This window comes from Mesoplodon bidens (genome assembly GCF_964165515.1).
Source record: "Mesoplodon bidens genome assembly, chromosome: 14".
Lineage (NCBI taxonomy): Eukaryota > Metazoa > Chordata > Mammalia > Artiodactyla > Ziphiidae > Mesoplodon > Mesoplodon bidens.
Window position 1 is genome coordinate 48,993,884 of NC_138170.1, and position 17,123 is coordinate 49,011,006.

Below are 17,123 nucleotides of genomic sequence, written 5' to 3' on the forward strand. Positions count from 1 at the left end.
CTGCCACTTCGGCCCCTTACAAAACGAGCACAGCCAGCCTTAGCGGAGCCTGAGAGGTACTGGACGTGGCATCAGGCTTAAGAGGCAGACAACACCCGGCAGCCATGGGAGCTGGCCTACGAGGGCAAATCCCTGGCAGGGCTGGCCCCAGGCACAGAAGGAGAGACAGCTGAGCTGGCGAGAATCTGACGGGCATCAAGCGAAGCCCCGCCTCCGTGCAAAACAAACTGCTGCCTCTTCTTCCACCACTGCAGCCTCAATTCAACAGAGGAAGGTTTCAAGGGTATTTTGGTCCTTTCTGACCCTTTTAGACGTGCAGTTATCCCTGGGAGAGGCCACATACTAAGATATTGGAGCTAACATAAGAACTGTCAGCTACCGGCTCTGTAGGGATGGGGCAGCCCCTGGAAGCAGAGATGGGCCAGAGGAGGTTGGGCAGTGCCGTGGGCAACAGGGGGTGGGCAGGACGGTGAGAGAGGGAGGGCGTCATGCAGTCAGCTCTGGTTACCAGACTGTGTGCTCCTCCAGGATGGGGACCAGGTTGTCTTCACGGCCACACCCCCAGTACGTGGCACACACAAAAAGGCGTTCAGCTATGTATTTCTCCTTTTAGAGAACACTGGCTGTGATCGCTCACGCCAGACCTCTTGCGCACCTGGTTCTCGCCTCACTCTGGAATGCTTGTTGAGGGACCCATTTGTTCCTTGCTGCCCTCATTCGTCTCATCTGCTTTGTCTTTCACAGTGTGTGCTCTTAGGTTGTCAGCTAAGAACACAGGCGTCTTCTAGCCACATGGCCCCACTGCTCCCAAACCCCTGGCTTGTCCATCTGGGAAGATGTTGTCTTCCCGTGGGCATGGCTATAGGAGGAAGGCATTCCAGGGGGCTCCTCGGCCAGCCAGATCAGCTGGCTCAAGACTGGGGAGCAGTGAGGTGGCAGGAGAGGGCATCACCTGATTCAACTGACCTCTAATCCAGAGCAAAGGCCGCATCTAGCTCATCTCTGAGCTCCTACAGAAGGGTCTGCACACAGTAGGTCCTTAATGAAAACGTGGGCCTGGATTTGAATCTTTCCGTTTGGGTAGTGGAAGGGAAGCAGCTGCTGTTTTTAGAGAAATATCTTGGGGCATTACAGAGTGTGAACACTGCAGTGACAAACGGTCTAAGGAAGAATATTTTCATCCCCAGCAGACATTACAAAAATGTTCTGCTGCGGTTTAATCATGAGGTCACCCACAGCAAACACCCCACAAATAATGTCTAGTTCAAGAGGGGCTGAGCTCCTCCCCCACCAGTTGGGATTCAAAGATAAAATTAGGCAGCCTCCCTCACAAAGCTCACCCACCACAGTCTCTCTGGACAAGGGCCAAACCACCGGAGCCGCCTGGACACCAAGGAAAAGCTCTTCTCTTTATGAGAGAGCCACATGCTCAGGCTCCAGCCGTGGTCCTGCTTGTGTAAACAAGTAACGAGACCTCTCTGGGCCTCATGTAAGATGGAGAGGAAAGGGACAGCCCCATCTCCTTCAAAAGTTGTAAGGAAGAGAAAGGAAGGAAGAAGATGAGTCATGGTGCGGGGACTCTTTCAAAGTTCAAAATGGCAAACAAGTGCAAGCACTGCTGATTGGACAGGGCACTGCTGGCAGATACGGGGTGGGACACAGAAATCACAATTTAGAAAGCACTTTCACTTTATATTAATTTACATAGTCTTACAAAAGCCCTCTGAGATATTTACTGACGGTTCCATTTCACAGATGGGAACCTTGAGGTTCAGAGATGCTGACTGAATTGCCCTAATTCCCAAAATGGGATTAAGAAAGGATCTTGGAGCAGGAGAGACAGGGAAACTGATACTAATTGAACATCTACTAGATGGCAGACCCTAAACTAGGTATTTTGTTCTCACAACTCATCTTCCAACCTTCCAAAACAGTGAGGTGTGTATTTTGCCCAATTTATAAATGAGGAATTTGAAACTCAGAGATCCTGTAGTTGGCAGAACTGAGATCTGAGGCCAGGAGTGTCTGACTCCATCCCGGTTCTCCCCGCTTTCCGGGGCTCCGCTGCTGGGAAGGTGCGGAGTGTGGGTGAAGCCAATGTCAACGTACCCAGTGTTCTGAGCGCAAGAGTGACACCTGATTCCTGTTTGCCATTTGGAACTTGTGATCATCTACGCGGCTATGTTGAAGTGTACCTAAGAAATAGCTTTCTAAATAATTAATGCTTGAAATGAGCTGTGGGGAAGGGTGTGCACACTGTTTAAAATATTAACTCTTCTGCGACTCCCCTATGTAATTTAAAAGTAACTGCTTGCTACAGATTGGTAGTCTGATTAAAGTTATTCGTACGTCGGCATCCAATAAGGTCCCAAAAGATTACCTCTTAGGAACACTCTGTTAGCAGTGAATCTAACTTGGAGAGATCTTTAGGTTTTAAAAGTCCTTATGTAGCCAGTGTGGTATCATGGAAAGAAGATCACCAAGAGGCGTGGGAGCCCGAGGGCCCAGGTTCCGACCCCACTTCTTCCACTTGTTAGCAAACAAGTTAACTGAAACTCTCTAAGCCTCAGTTTCCTTATCTAGAAAATGGAGCTAATAATAGTATCTTCTTCATGGAGTTGTGGGCAGGAATAAGTGACTCTGTACAGGCAAGGCCTGTATGATGGTGCCTGACATATGGTAAGGTAATTGGAAAGTATTAACTATGATTCTTTCTGGTTTGAGCTTAGAAATTTGGGTGATTCATTTACCCTCTATGAGTGTTGCCTGCCTTATCTGTAAGACTGGAATCATAATTATATTCACCTTAGAAACTCACAGTAAAGTCAAATGAGGTAACATGAAATAACTCTGTCAGTCACTTGAGCTACACAAATATAAGATAAGGCGATTTTCCAGTCTTTTCTTCCTAGAAGTCTGGGTCAGGACTGTGACCTGTGTAATCGGTTCCTAGGACTTCAGTTACTTCCCAAGTACCAGTCCTCTGGTCTATTGCCACGTTAGGCAGCCTCTCACCCGGGCCCAAGTCAGACACTGGTCACTGTGTCCCCAAGCAGGAGGAGACAGTGATGAAAGTTGCCACGTGGTTTTCTTAAAGTCCTTCTCTCAACCTAAGTGACACAACAACAGCTCCCACCCTTCCCCACGGCGGGGGGCTGGGAAGGGCAGATTCTCAGGCATCTCCAGGAAACCTCCTCACAAGGTTCCTACACCGTTCTCATGCCCACTGCGCACGAGAGGTTAAGAGTTGTGTAACTGGTTTCTAGAAACCTGGACTATAGCATGTCTCATACCTCGGCATCTCAGGAAAAACTCCCAACTCTGACATCCTGTTACACTGAGACCTGCCCTAGCCACGAAGGCATCGTGTAGCAGGCTCCGAATTGAAAGGACAAATAACAACAAAGTGAGAGCTGCTCAGTAACCCAGCACAAACTTTGTTTTTTTTCTACATTCAGCCCCATTTTGTCAAAGCTTTCTCTTCAGTTTAGTCCTCCTTTGATTCATTTTGCCATCAGAGAACATGATTTCTTCTTACCCAGACAGGGTGTGTAATAGAGAGGTTAACTGTTGGGCTAGGAGTAGGAATCTGACCCTGTGACTGACAGACCCTGTACAGCTGCAGGGGAGTTATTCAGAGTCTCTTACCTTCCCTCTTTAGGTTGTCCCCTAAAGGGGCCCATCCTAAAATGCCTGAAATGCCGGGAGAAATTGGATCAAAGTTCATTTGACAGTGTGCCTTTTCACCAGTGTGGTTCTGTAAACTTTCTGATTTATATCATGGTAGAGGAATACAGAGGGTTGACTAATAGAACACTCTGTCTAAGAGAGAGTTTGCCAACCATGTTCTAAATGGTAACAGCATTTTTGGAGAATTAGCATAAATCAGCATAAATACTCTAGCTTCTAGCAGGGCTTCCAAGGTTGAACTAGGAAACACCAAACTCAGGAGATACTCTACAATAAAGGAAGAATCCAGGGTCAATATGTTTGGGGAAAGACAGCACACTACTTCCTCCTCTTGGGCATTTACAATGAATAATATTGTGGTAAAGGCTCTGAGAATCCTGCAGGAAAGAAACAGTTTAACCTTATTAATCCAGCACTTCCTAGACTTATTTGATGACTGTGGCCTTTCGTTTGTAAGCAAAGCATTTATAACCTTTGGAAACAGCATTTATGGGGAAATGCTCCAAGTTTCTAAGTTGGAAGTCACCTTAGAGGTCACAGAGTTCAACTCCCCTTTCCAATTCTACACCCAGTTCCAATGTGTGGGGTTTCCCCTCACACATCCAAGCAATTCTCAGACACCAGCTGGGTGCCCTACAATTTAACTGTGACGCTATCTACCTGGATACAGCATTAGATCCCACAGATTTAAGGCTCAGTCCTATAAGATTGTCCCCCTTCAGGCACCAATTCCAAGTCCAGGTTGTCACCTGTGCTCCTGACCAAACAGCTATAGATTGGAGGTTCCAATGACCCCTCTTTGAGTTTGGTTAATTTGCTAGAGAGGCTCACAGAATGCAGGGAAACATTTTGCTTACTAGATTACCAGCTTATTATAAAAGGATACAACTTAGGAACAGACAAATGGAAGAGATGCATAGGGCAAGGTATGGGGAAAGGATTCAGAGCTTCCATGCCTTCTCCAAGCCCACCATGATCCCCAACCAGAAGGTCTATGCCAGGAAGGGGAATGGAGACCAAATATATATTTTGTATCATAAATAACAATATCACACCCCTCATGAAGAAACCCAGCCACAGAGACACTTTTCCAGAGGTAGGGAACCAAGTGCTTTGCAGTACAATTCATTCTTTGGTCTGATCACAGTAGGAGCACAAACTTTAGAGTCAGAAAGATGTGGATTCAAACTCTAGCTCTGCCCCCTTATGTGTGTCTTTGTGAAAGTGATTGGACCTCTCGGCTAAGCCTCCTCCACGCTGATATGAGGATGGTAATGATACCCACCTCCTAAGGTAGAGGAGAGGAATAAATAAAATAATCAATGTTAAGTGCTTGGTGTGGTACCTGGTACATAGGAAGTGTTGAATAAATGTTGACCATTATTATTATTAATCCTACACCTACTTTCCCAAGCAACACAGCACAATCCTATTACTATTTCCACCTGGAAGCTCTTCAGAATCACAGGCTTCTCTTCCCAAGCAAAATATCCTACATAGTGAACAATACGGTCTTGATTCTTCACCCCATCAGCTAAAAAAACACTAAAAAACAACAACAAAAAACCTATATCCCAAAATAAGTTTATTTATAAAGTAGATACATATATAATGCAGTATTAATGTTTGTGTGCATTACAAAATATACACAAAAATTATATTTTAAAGTATGAAATAAAGGTGAATAAATCATATGTTTTACATGTGCACCTTGCCTTATTATATACCATTTTATATGCACAATAAGCCTAGTTTGCTCTAATTATAATAACAATATTTTAGAGAAAGCAATACCATAGGATGTGCTTCATTATTTATTTATTTATTTATTTATTTATTTTTTTGCGATATGCGGGCCTCTCACTGCTGCGGCCTCTCCCGCCGCAGAGCACAGGCTCTGGACGCGCAGGCCCAGCAGCCACGGGCCCAGCCGCTCCGCGGCACGTGGGATATTCCCAGACCGGGGCACAAACCCGCATCCCCTGCATCGGCAGGCAGACTCCCAACCACTGCGCCACCAGGGAAGCCCCTGTTTCATTATTTTTTAATCCTTAGTTTAACACTCAGAAAAGCAATTCACAGGTCATTTCAATAATAGATTTCAATGGCTGTCAAAGCTGAGAACAAAACCTCACTAAAGCAAATATAGCTGCACTCTGAGTCACCCAGACTCCATGTTCAATCCTACTCTTTCATGCAAATATTTTTATGAAATTCAGCTAGTAAATTTTCTTCCCTAATGTCAATCAGATGTTCCTACAAACCTGAATGATGTTGTATTTTTATATTTGTAATCAAAGTGTTCAAAACCCAGTGAAAAAATATAAACAAGTTAGAAAATTGCATATCCTTGTTTTTAAAATATGTAATATGAGAGTTTTCATAACTGATGACATGCATCATTTTCAGCAATAAATTAATTTCCATTTTTCCCCAAATTCTTTCCTTTGAAATGCTGTTGTATTCTTCCTCATTATTAATACATCACCTTTCCCTTAAAGAGATAAATCAAATATGTCTAATTTGAAAATATATGCTTTGTAACATTATTTCTGATAGTCATTTGTCATCCCAGAAAAACTCAACCAATTGGAACACTCGTATTTTCTTTTAATTTGTAAGTCATCTTCCATTTTGTCAACTCTTTGTAGTAATTTTCCTCGAGATGACCAACAAGCCTCTAGGTAATAGTATGATCAGGACCCAGACACTAAACAGAATCTGACAGGCAAGAAGGTTTATCCAGGCAGGTTTGTCCAAAGAAGAAGGAGGAAATTAGAGAAAGGGGGAAGGATGAATCTGGGAAGTTCAGCTGTGGCTTCCAGTGGTTCCAACAGGGCACAGAGAGCCTCAGGCAGCAGATAACAGACCAGCCTGCCCAGGCATCATGGAGGTCCACAAGGACAACAAGGACCCAGACACGGAAACAGCATCTCAGTGCCCAAGAGAACTGGGGGAAAGCAAGGCATGGCCCAGGTTCTAGGGAAACCAGGAAATCAGACAAGGTCTCAGTTATAGCAATGGAATATGACTGGACCATGACCAATAACAGTGCCTGGACACAATGCTAAGGTTTCCTGTTAGGTAAATCTTATTTCCCTGAGTAAAAGATAAAGGATCTGAGTCCTACAGACTTCAACTACCTCCTTAAGGCCGTACAGCTTAAAAAGTGGTACAGTCAGGACTTGATCCCAGATCCTCTAGCAACAGAGCTGCTAGTTTAAAGCTATGCTATTCATCCTATCTGAGAATAGGACCAGAGCCCGATGGTTTAACCAGAATATTAGGTCAAAACAGAATCTGCAGCCAGGCTAATAAGGCTGAGATCTTCAAAATCTGGCCTTCAGGCTCATTAAATTCCCCCTGATTGCTAAGGAGTCTGGTTTCCATGGAGACTGAGGCAAGTTTGATCTGAATATGAGTTAAATATTTCCAGCTTTGAAGACATGAGACTGGGGAGGCAGGAAACAAGGCTCTCCCACTGTCTCAGGTAATTCCTTACCCAAGATCATTTTACAGAAAGAGAAACCGAGGCTCTGAAAATGTAAGTGAACTGCTCAGCACCATCCAACTAGTGAGAGAGAAAGCACTTAAATCCGGGGTCCCTCATCTTAAGGCTAAGGCCCTTTTCATTGAACTACAGCTTATTACACACACTCCCGTCTAACTCCAAGTTTACGTGATTTTACACCTAATCAAATCTTTATTTAATGATTTGGAAAGTATATGTTAGCATCTTTTCTAATGGTGTATGTAGAGATGCAAATTCCCAGTCAATAAGGATCTACAGTTAAGAGAAAACTCAATATCAGTGAGCCTCAAAAGGTAAGGAGGCTTCTCATATATTAATTAAGTGTAGTCCACTCTTCTCCTTCTTATGTATCATTGGATAACTAACTTCTCCCAGAGTGGTCAGAAGGAAGAGGTACATTTTATCTAAGAGACAGAAAAATGTAATTAAAAATGTAAAAAAAATAAGGAAGACAAAGACTTAAATTAGGTGCAAACAAAGCTTATATCATGGGAAATCAATTAGAAGATGGAAAAAGGAGTTCAAGTTCAAACCCTCAGTCTTGGTTTCTAGGAAATGTGCTTTGGCAAAAATAATAAACCCCTAACCTAGACACACAACTGGCAGCGTCGCATTCTTAAATCAAATTTGCCTAAAATATCTCAGTGGGCCATTAAGGCCATGGTATGGAATCTGTTTCTGCCTCAGTTCACAAACTAAAAGAAAACTGGTTCGCACCGTCTCAGAATTCAGCATTCCCTGCCACAGTGGATTCTGAGTGGAACAGAGATAAAGAATTGCATTCTTGGTTAGCATGTGTGATGGAAAGTGATATGCTGTTCTACCTGACTTTTCTCAGTTCAGTGGGTTATGCAGTAGGTTCTCAATAACTACCCATTGGTTTGTCCTGACCACTACTGTGAAGTCAGGGTTATGGGATGGTGAAAATATGGGCCACCTCTGCTCAGGGAGTCCCCAGGTCTTCTTACTTCCCATTACAGCACCTCAGAGTGGCTTCTAAACACTTAGGCATCAAGTCCACACTACTTTACCTGGTCTTAAAGGTTCTTGAGATACTGCCTCCTCCTTCCCTCTCCATCCTCTTTTGCTCTGTGTCCCACCTCCTACAAACCTCTTGTGGTCTAAGCTACACACACTCACTTCCCTAGTTCAGGCCAGTAAGCTTTATACTCTCTCAGAAATCTGGTTTGCTCTCCTTCCTTGACTAATCCAACTCATATTGCTCTCCCCTTCCCTGAACTCTTAAGACACTCACAGTCAGTAACATAGATTTTAGCACTTGACCTGTCTGAGTATTTCCACTATACTAGTCTTAACTCCTCAATTCACCTGCAAACCCTGAAGACATGGGTCTTTGGTGGTTTGGGCATGGTCTTTGGTGTCCTCTCTTGGATGGGTTGTATGAAGAGAAGATGTATAGTCCAATGCAAAACAAGTGAGCGCACACACACTATAAATTTAAGAAAAAACAACCCACCAGCCCCGTTGAAGATTCATGAAAACACTAATGATGTTTAGGACAATGAGCCTTAGAGCTTTGGGGTCAACTGTTCATGAAAGCAAGTATATTATCTAGTTAGGGGGCAGGACATAGTGGGACTGGTTCCCATCAATTGAAGGGACCTCACTAAGTTCATCCTGGCAGGCGAAGTACCCATTTTCGTCATTGTAACCTCAAGACTGGTGACAGTTAGGCATGAAAGGTGCTAACACCAGCTCAGAATGTAAAGCCAGCTGTTGACTAGAGAGGACTGTGAGCCAGTTACCTTTCTTTAGAAGATCCATTTGCAGAATTTAAATTTGCTGACATTTGGCCCTCAGGCCTTTACCTGTTCTTGAAGATAAACTGCAGTTGAATGAATCAAAATAATTTCACAGCAAACAGTCATCTGACCAAAGCAAACCCATTGAGACATAGAGCTCCTAGCTGATTACCCACTTCCAGCCTCCAACAGACATGAATTTATTGATCAGAGGGGAAAAATGAATTGAAAACTAATTATTCATCCGAACTCCATTTCCTGAGTTATCTTGGGGTTATGGAGAGTTTCAGCTATAGAGTTATCACCAATAATCCATCTCACTAGATGGTCACTAGATCTTTTTAAGTGTCTTAAACTCAGAACTACTGGAATAATCTTAGCCATTTTTGCTGTGTGTTTTCTTTCCTATAAAGACCAAAAATTTCAGTGTGCATCTATAAACACTTATAGATGTCCCATAAGTATAGTGGCTTTGGGAGCTCATACTATTGATATTAAATAATGTACTTGTACTCTTCTCATTGACAATCATAAATTCTTCCCTCCTTCAATTATATAAAATTCTTACTCATTCACTAACAGAAAGAGAGCCAAGTTGTTATCCATATAATGTCAAATCAGTTAGGTGTGATGAACACAGCTAGTGAATGATTCCTTTTTTGTGCTCATTTCTTGACAGCACATAACACACTGCCTGGCCTGATACACATCAAGCACTTTACATGCACCAACCACTGTGAAAACGTTGAGTTTTCAGAAGAAACATGATTTCCATCATCATGTCGTTCACAATCTGGTTGAAGAGACAGACGTTGAATAGACACATTAACACAAGATAATATACAGTTGAGAATCTTGATGAGTGCTAATAAGGGAAAAGTGCTAAAAAGGAATATGATTATACTGGGAATAAATCGGAACCTTAATTTAGACTGGCAATCAGGGAGCTCTTCTCTGAAGAAATGACATTTGTAACTCAATCCTGAAGGATGAGTTGAGGTTGGCCAGGTGAAGTGTGGGTGGTGAGCCTTCCAGATAGAGCATGTGCAAATGCCTGGAAACAGGGAAGAACTCAGCGCATCTGAAGAAATGAAAGAAAGCCACTGGTGCTGAAGTGAATTGGGTGAATGGCATGAGTTGAGGGTTCAAGTGTAAGTAGGAAGGAGTATAAATTTTACTGCAGGAAACAACTAAAGAAAAGCAGAGGACTAATGCCATCTTATTTACATTTTTTAAAAGAATGCTCTGTGTACTGTATGGAGAATGGGTTTGAAAAGACAACATTAAATGTGTGGAAAGGAGGAGACTATTGCAGAAATCTAGGGGAAAGATGATGGTGGCTTGTTCTAGAATGGTGTCAGTGGAGATGGAAGAAACTGTATGGAAATGGAATCTAAGAGGATGTTGAGATGGACTGGATGTTGGGGAATGAGGGTGACGAAGCCAAGTTTAATGTCACATTTCTAACAAATAATTGATAGATGGGAGTGCTGTTTATGAGGAAGAATTGAGAAGGAGTTTTGTGAAAGTGATGGTGGGAACTAGTTTAGTTTGTTATGTCAATGAGACATTCAGAAGAGGATATGTGAAGTAAACTTTAATTAGGATAAACTAGAGAGGTCAGAAGTCAAGTATAAATCTAGGAGTCGTCATCATATTGATACTACTTGAAGCCATGGGAAATGAGACCTTCCCAGCAAGACTATAGAGAAAAAAGGCAGAAGGCTCCGAGTACGTCTAGAGGAGGGGGCATCAACAACGAAAAACTTAAAAGGAGTAACAAAGAAAGAGGCAGAATAATAGAAAAGTGTGATTGGACAGAAACTAATAGAAGAGAGAGTCTGGCAGAGAGTACTGAATTCTCCTGAAAGGTCTAAAAAGTGAGAATTTAAATTGTTCATTAGATTCATTGTTTATGGGTTGGTAGATTTGGGGCATGATGAAAGTAGTTTCAGTGGAGAGGTATAGAACGAAAACAAATTGGAGCATCTTCAACAAATTAAAGAGGAATAGAACATGAGAAAATGAAGATAGCCTGCGCAGACAACTCTTTCTAGAAACTTTACTGTAAAAGAAGGAAGAGAAACAAGGCTGGGCTGCAAGTGGAGACAGATTTGGAGTAAAGGCAAATGGCAACCGTCAGTGAGTCTATGTAAAATGTGAAATTCAGTGCAAGTTAGTACCTGTCTCAGTCTAGGTGATCCAAAATATGTCTGAGCAAGGACTTAACAAGTGAGTGTTTTATTTTACATTCAAACCGGAGAAAAGAGATTCGATGACTAAGAAGAAAAGAAGGAATGAGGGAAAGGCAACTCAAGAATGTATTATTGGTTGACTGCCACCAGGAAATCAAGGCCCAATTATGCTAGAGCCCATCTAAGCTGTCATTTAGAATACATTAAGAGTTGTTCACCCAAGGAGTGGAAGAGTTCACCACTAGAAGAGTTGCCCTACGGGGTGCTAACTCCCTTGTAGCTAGCAATCTGCCCCATGCCTCAAAATAGTTGAGCAGATTCCCATAAGCGTCACACTCAGAGGTGGTAGAGGAGCCGAGGATACAGAATGAGAGATACCCAGTATAACTGAGGGCCAGTGTCTGCTAAGTTAAATCCGTATGTAGCTGGTTGCTATGGTAACCGCTAGAGTAAAAGATGGAGCAAGAGGATGTGAAGCAGGGCTCAGCGGTGTCTGATATAATATCTACCTTGATGTTCACACACTCCACAGCCCTTCCAGTCTGGAAAGTTGAAATGGCTTGCGTCTAGTTCATGCCAGAGCTGGCATGTACATTCTCCTGATTCCTGGCCTCCAGATCTCCTTGCCTCTGTTTAAGATTAATTACTCCAAGTAGCCGTGATACCTGACAAGTAAATTAACTGCATAAGGGTTTTAATACATTCTTCGTGACAGAAGCAAGAAATGTTTTAGAACCATAACCAATTAACCTAATATTTTATGAGCACATACTGTATTCCCAGTCTTCACCAGCAGTATAGATTGCCAAAGAATATTAAGTATGGCCCTTGCTTTGATGTCTCATTAAAAGAATACTGCATAGACCCATGGGAAGATATCTAAAAATAGTAGAAGGCTGGATATGATTACACAACAAATGTAGAATGAGCCTCTGTCAAGCTAGCAGATATTTAGTTATGGCAATGTTTCTGTTGGAACTTCTCTGAGTAGAATCTCAGAGGTGATGGAGAGCAATCATGAAAGTTATTTGTTTTGGTTAGAAACTTCAAACTCCAAATGTTAACAGAAGCTATCTCTGGGTAGTGAAACTAGAAGTGATTTTTACTGTCTGCTGTAGATGTTTCCATATTTTCCATAAGTTTCATAATACATATGTATTACTTTTATATTCAAAGAATATACTTTTTAAAATAACCAAAGGATGTTGAGCCACTAGAACTCTCATCATTGCTAGTGAGAGTGCAAAATGGTACAGCCACTTTGGAAAACAGTTTGGCAGTTTCTAATAAAGTTAAACATACACTTAACATCAACCTAGTAATCCCACTCATAGATATTTATCCAAGAAAAGTAGAAATGTTCCCTCTCTCCCTCCCTCCCTCCGTCAGTCTCAGTCTCTGTCTCTCTCTGTCTCTCTCTGTCTCTTTCTTACACACACACACACACACTATACACAAATGTTTAAAGCAACTTTTTTATAATCAAAAAAATTGGAAACAACCTACATGTTCTTCAACCTACGAATGAATAAACAAACTGTGGTATATCCTCACAATGGAAGACTAATCTGCAATAAAAAACAGCAAACTACTGGGACTTCCCTGTGGTCCACCGGGTAAGACTCCATGCTCTCAATGCAGGGGACCAAGGTTCTAACCCTGGTCAGGGAACTATATCCCACATGCATGCCGCAACTAAGACCCAGAGCAGCCAAAATAAATTAAATAAATAAATATTTTTTAAAAAACCAGTGAACTACTGATACATACGATAACATGGAAGAATCTCAAATGCATTATACTGTATGAAAGAAGTTCCATAACATATGGTTGCACTGATACGACATTTTGGAAAAGGCAAAATTAGAGAAATAGAAACTGATCAGTGGTTGGTAGGAATAGGAAGTAGAAGGAGAGGTAACTACAAAGGGCAATACAACATAACTTGGAGGGTTCTGGAACTTGGCTGTATCTTGAGTGTGCCAGTATTTAAACAGCTGCATATGCTTGTGTTCACTCAGGTCTCTACATAAAACAATTTATTTTTCAGGGTGAAAATTTTTAAAGTAAATAACACAACAAATTCTTAACAAAAGCACATTAACAGCTCTTTCCCACAAATGAAAAACAAAGGGAGATGATCTCAAGGGCTGTTGAAATAATCAAAGGAAGAATTGACCAAGATGGGTTCTGTGTGGATCACTGGGAACCAAGAAGGAGCAAAACATCTGAGAACCATTACAGGGAACCTGTAGGGAGAATGCACTGGCTTTCTGAAGACAGAAGCAGAGAACAAGACACTAAAGTCTCCTCTAGAATCATAAACCTAAAAGACACATGATCTTTCACAATGATGAGTGCACAGGTGAAGGTTCGTTAGATTGCAGGCAACTAAGACCAACTTTGTCTTAGGTAAGGCACACAGAGAAAAGGGAAATGGGAGTGGGAAGGAACTGGAAGGATTCTGAGTAACCCACAGGAACCTGGGAAATGCTGAAGAACAGTGTATCAGACAACTCTCATGGGTCAACTTGAAAATCTTTTTCACCACTGCTGTGGAAGCCAGTCCCACCCAAATTTCAACCAGCTTAATGCAGCTTAATTTCAACTGTACAGCAGCTACTCTGGCCTTGTGTACCTCTCATTTCTAGTCTTGGGGCTTCTTCTACACCACTGTAAGTGAGGCTCAGTAGGAACTCACTGGGCACCCACAAGTGTGCAAGTCAGAGAGGAGTTAACACCATGGGGATACCATCCACCAACAGGAAATAGTAGTCTGTGGATAAATGCTTCCCCTTTTCCCCCATTCAGAGCAATAGTTCTGATACCCATTTTGAAAATCTCTTAGGTCAAGTCCTTGGCATTAAAGACCAGTCACTAGTAGTGGTGGACAACTCAATACAGTACAATAACTCATTCTTGTACTGATTCTCTTTCTTCCATCTCTGTTTCATTCCAGCTGTCCCAAACTCTCTGAACTCATATTATCAAATATATCAACTGCAAGCCTAAAAACAGAACTACCATACAACCCAGCAATCCCACTACTGGGCATATACCCTGAGAAAACTATAATTCAAAAAGAGTCAGGTACCAAAATGTTCATTGCAGCTCTATTTACAATAGCCAGGACATGGAAGCAACCTAAGTGTCCATCAACAAATGATTGGATAAAGAAGATGTGGCACATATATACAATGGAATATTACTCAGCTATAAAAAGAAACGAAATTGAGTTATTTGTAGTGAGGTGGATGGACCTAGAGTCTGTCCTACAGAGTGAAGTAAGTCAGAAGGGAAAACAAATACCGTATGCTTACATATATATATATGGACTCTAAGGGAAAAAAGGTCATGAAGAACCTAGGGGCAAGATTGGAATAAAGACAGAGACCTACTAGAGAACAGACTTGAGGATATGGGGGCGGGGGAAGGGTAAGCTGCGACAAAGTGAGAGAGTGGCATGGACATATACACTACCAAACGTAAAATAGATAGCTAGTGGGAAGCAGCCACATAGCACAGGGAGATCAGCTCGGTGCTTTGTGACCACCTAGAGGGGTGGGATAGGGAGGGTGGGAGGGAGGGAGACGCGAGAGAGAAGAGATCTGGGAACATATGTATAGCTGATTCACTTTGTTATAAAGCAGAAACATACCACTGTAAAGCAATTCTATTCCAATAAAGTTATTAATAAAAAAAAAAGTTATGCCTTGTGACATACTAGCAGATATTTGTGCCTGACGTGTAAGTTTCCTTTCTCTAAGGTATCAGTAGCTTCCTAGACCCTGGTTAGAGTCTTAAAATAGAAAACATTAGCATGATTCACGTGTATTATGGGATTTTCCGGTAGGTTTTTCTGAAAGCTCAAAATTGATATTTTGAATTTGGAAAGCTTAGACTCTAGCAATTGTTAAAATAGCCAGCTTCATTGTTCCCTCACTCTCAGTTTGTCTCTTTCTAGGTTAATATCCAACACAGGTATTAAGCACTTGCCAGCTGTTCACAAGATTCAATCTCTCCAAAAGGTTTTACTGTAAGTTTGAAGAGTGGTTACCAACTCTTTACTCGATAGCTGTCCTGCCCAACAGCCTCTGGGCCTGTAATATGCACTGTGTAGTCTACATCCTCCAAACATGTTGCTCTGGGTGATCAGAGGTAGGAAGGCAAACAGCAAGTGTCCTCGGTTTTACCTTAAGACCAGCTAATCTCAGTTTGGAGAAAGTCAGCAGGCTCCTCAGTACGACAGTTGTCAACAGAGCCAGCTTGTAGCAAATCAGGAAGTCTCCCCTTTCTTCACTGTTTAGTACCTTACATACCTCCCTCCTGTAACCCCCTTTGTCTTCCACCATCCTCTCCGCTTCCCTCCAGAATTCCCATGCTGCCCCTAAGCATAAAGAAACCACCTGACAAACTCACACTGAAGTGTTAATGATGATGTATTTTGAAAGAGCAAGAGAAAAGGCAATGTATAATAGCAAGTTTATTTTCAATAGTGAAATTGTAAGGATCTGGACAGACCCAAAAGGAAGAGGTCGGGAAGAGATGCAATGAGCTAAGGAAGGAAGGAGAGAGGGAGGGAGAGGGAAAACTAGAGAATATCCCCCATTTCTCAAATTGTTCCAAGCAATTTACTCCTTTTACATTTACATGTTAGATCAGACCCAACAGGGAAGTTTCAGAGGGTGAGGGGTACAAACAGAAAACCGAGACTTTCTTCATTCTTTCAGTCAGGAGGAGAAAAACCAATGATAAAAATTCCTGTGACCCAAGGACAACAGAGGAAGGAAACTAGCTTTGAGAAGGGGATTGAGATGGAGGAAGATGAAGGCCCAAGTAAGGTGGATGGGGAAGTTTGGTATGGAGATGAAAGGTCAGCTTAAGTGACTTCGTCCTATTGATCAGGTACCAACTGTGGAGGCAAGGGTAATAAATGAGTCTGTTAGAACCTCAGCACAGTTGAATTAGAGAAGAAGACTTTCAGAGAGGGAAGAGACTGCATGTCTGCAATTCCATTGTTAAGAAGAACTGATATACTAAAGGTAAATGAGATGCCATTCACTTCCCAAACACTGAGCTCATCAACCTTCAGAACAATAGCTATTCCAACATTACCTCAGCTAAAGACTACACCATGCCAAGTAGACTGCTTGTGGGGAGGTGACATGGAATGGAGTTGACATAAATACCTAATTTGTCTGTACTTTCTTCTAGAGACATTCAAGATAATATAAACATCCACACAGTTGAAAGAAATTCTTTCGTGGGGCTAAGTTTTGAAAGTATGATTCTGTAAGTAAAAGAAAAAACTCCAATGGAGGAACATTTGGTTTTTCATGTAATGATTTCTTTCTCATCATGGTATGCTCCTTTTTTTGTTTGGGTAACTTTGGCATTTCATCATTCCAGTTTCTCTCTGGTTCTGTGTTTTTCTCTCATTTCCCATCTTTACATTTCCCAATCACAACATGGAGACATGTTAATAATTTATGATTCTGTGGTGCAATTCAAGTATTTAAAATTGCTCTTTGAATGATGGTCTCCTGTGATGCAACATCTGTTCTGAGGGCCAGAATAACTCACGCATCAATAAAGCTAGTTACTGCCTGGCAAGGCTTTTGTTGCCCAAAGAAAAAGACCAAGAAGGAGTCTGAATCAAGAAGACATGGATAGTCCCTCATAACCATGCCAAGCAGCTTCTGTTCAGCCCCACGCTGAGCATATAAGATGACATCTCATTTCCTTGGAATAATCACGTTTTTTAATGAGCTTGAGTTAATCTCTCTGACTTTTGGGAAAGTTTTTAAATGCACTCTGCATTGTTAATGGACTACCTTCTAATTGTTTGTGCCAGTAGCCTGTGTGGCAGTTTACCCACTTCCCGAGATGGCCAAGAAATAGGGCACTAGGGGTTACCCAAGTGTTTGTGGGATCCATGGAAGT

At 42.1% G+C, this 17,123-nt stretch overlaps 1 protein-coding gene across 2 annotated transcripts in view; it reads left to right on the top strand.

Annotated features, from left to right (window-relative positions):
• Positions 1 to 17,123, top strand: part of FSHR (follicle stimulating hormone receptor) — a gene marked incomplete at both ends in the record, with an annotated part of 166,353 nt that overhangs the window by 126,547 nt on the left and 22,683 nt on the right. Inside the window, 2 exons of one of the 2 annotated variants that reach the window (XM_081253994.1) lie at positions 15,145 to 15,216; positions 16,395 to 16,472. In XM_081253994.1, the coding sequence (XP_081110120.1) occupies positions 15,145 to 15,216; positions 16,395 to 16,472 (150 nt within the window). The remainder of the gene's footprint in view (positions 1 to 15,144; positions 15,217 to 16,394; positions 16,473 to 17,123) is intronic. The other variant, XM_081253995.1, reaches the window with a different exon arrangement.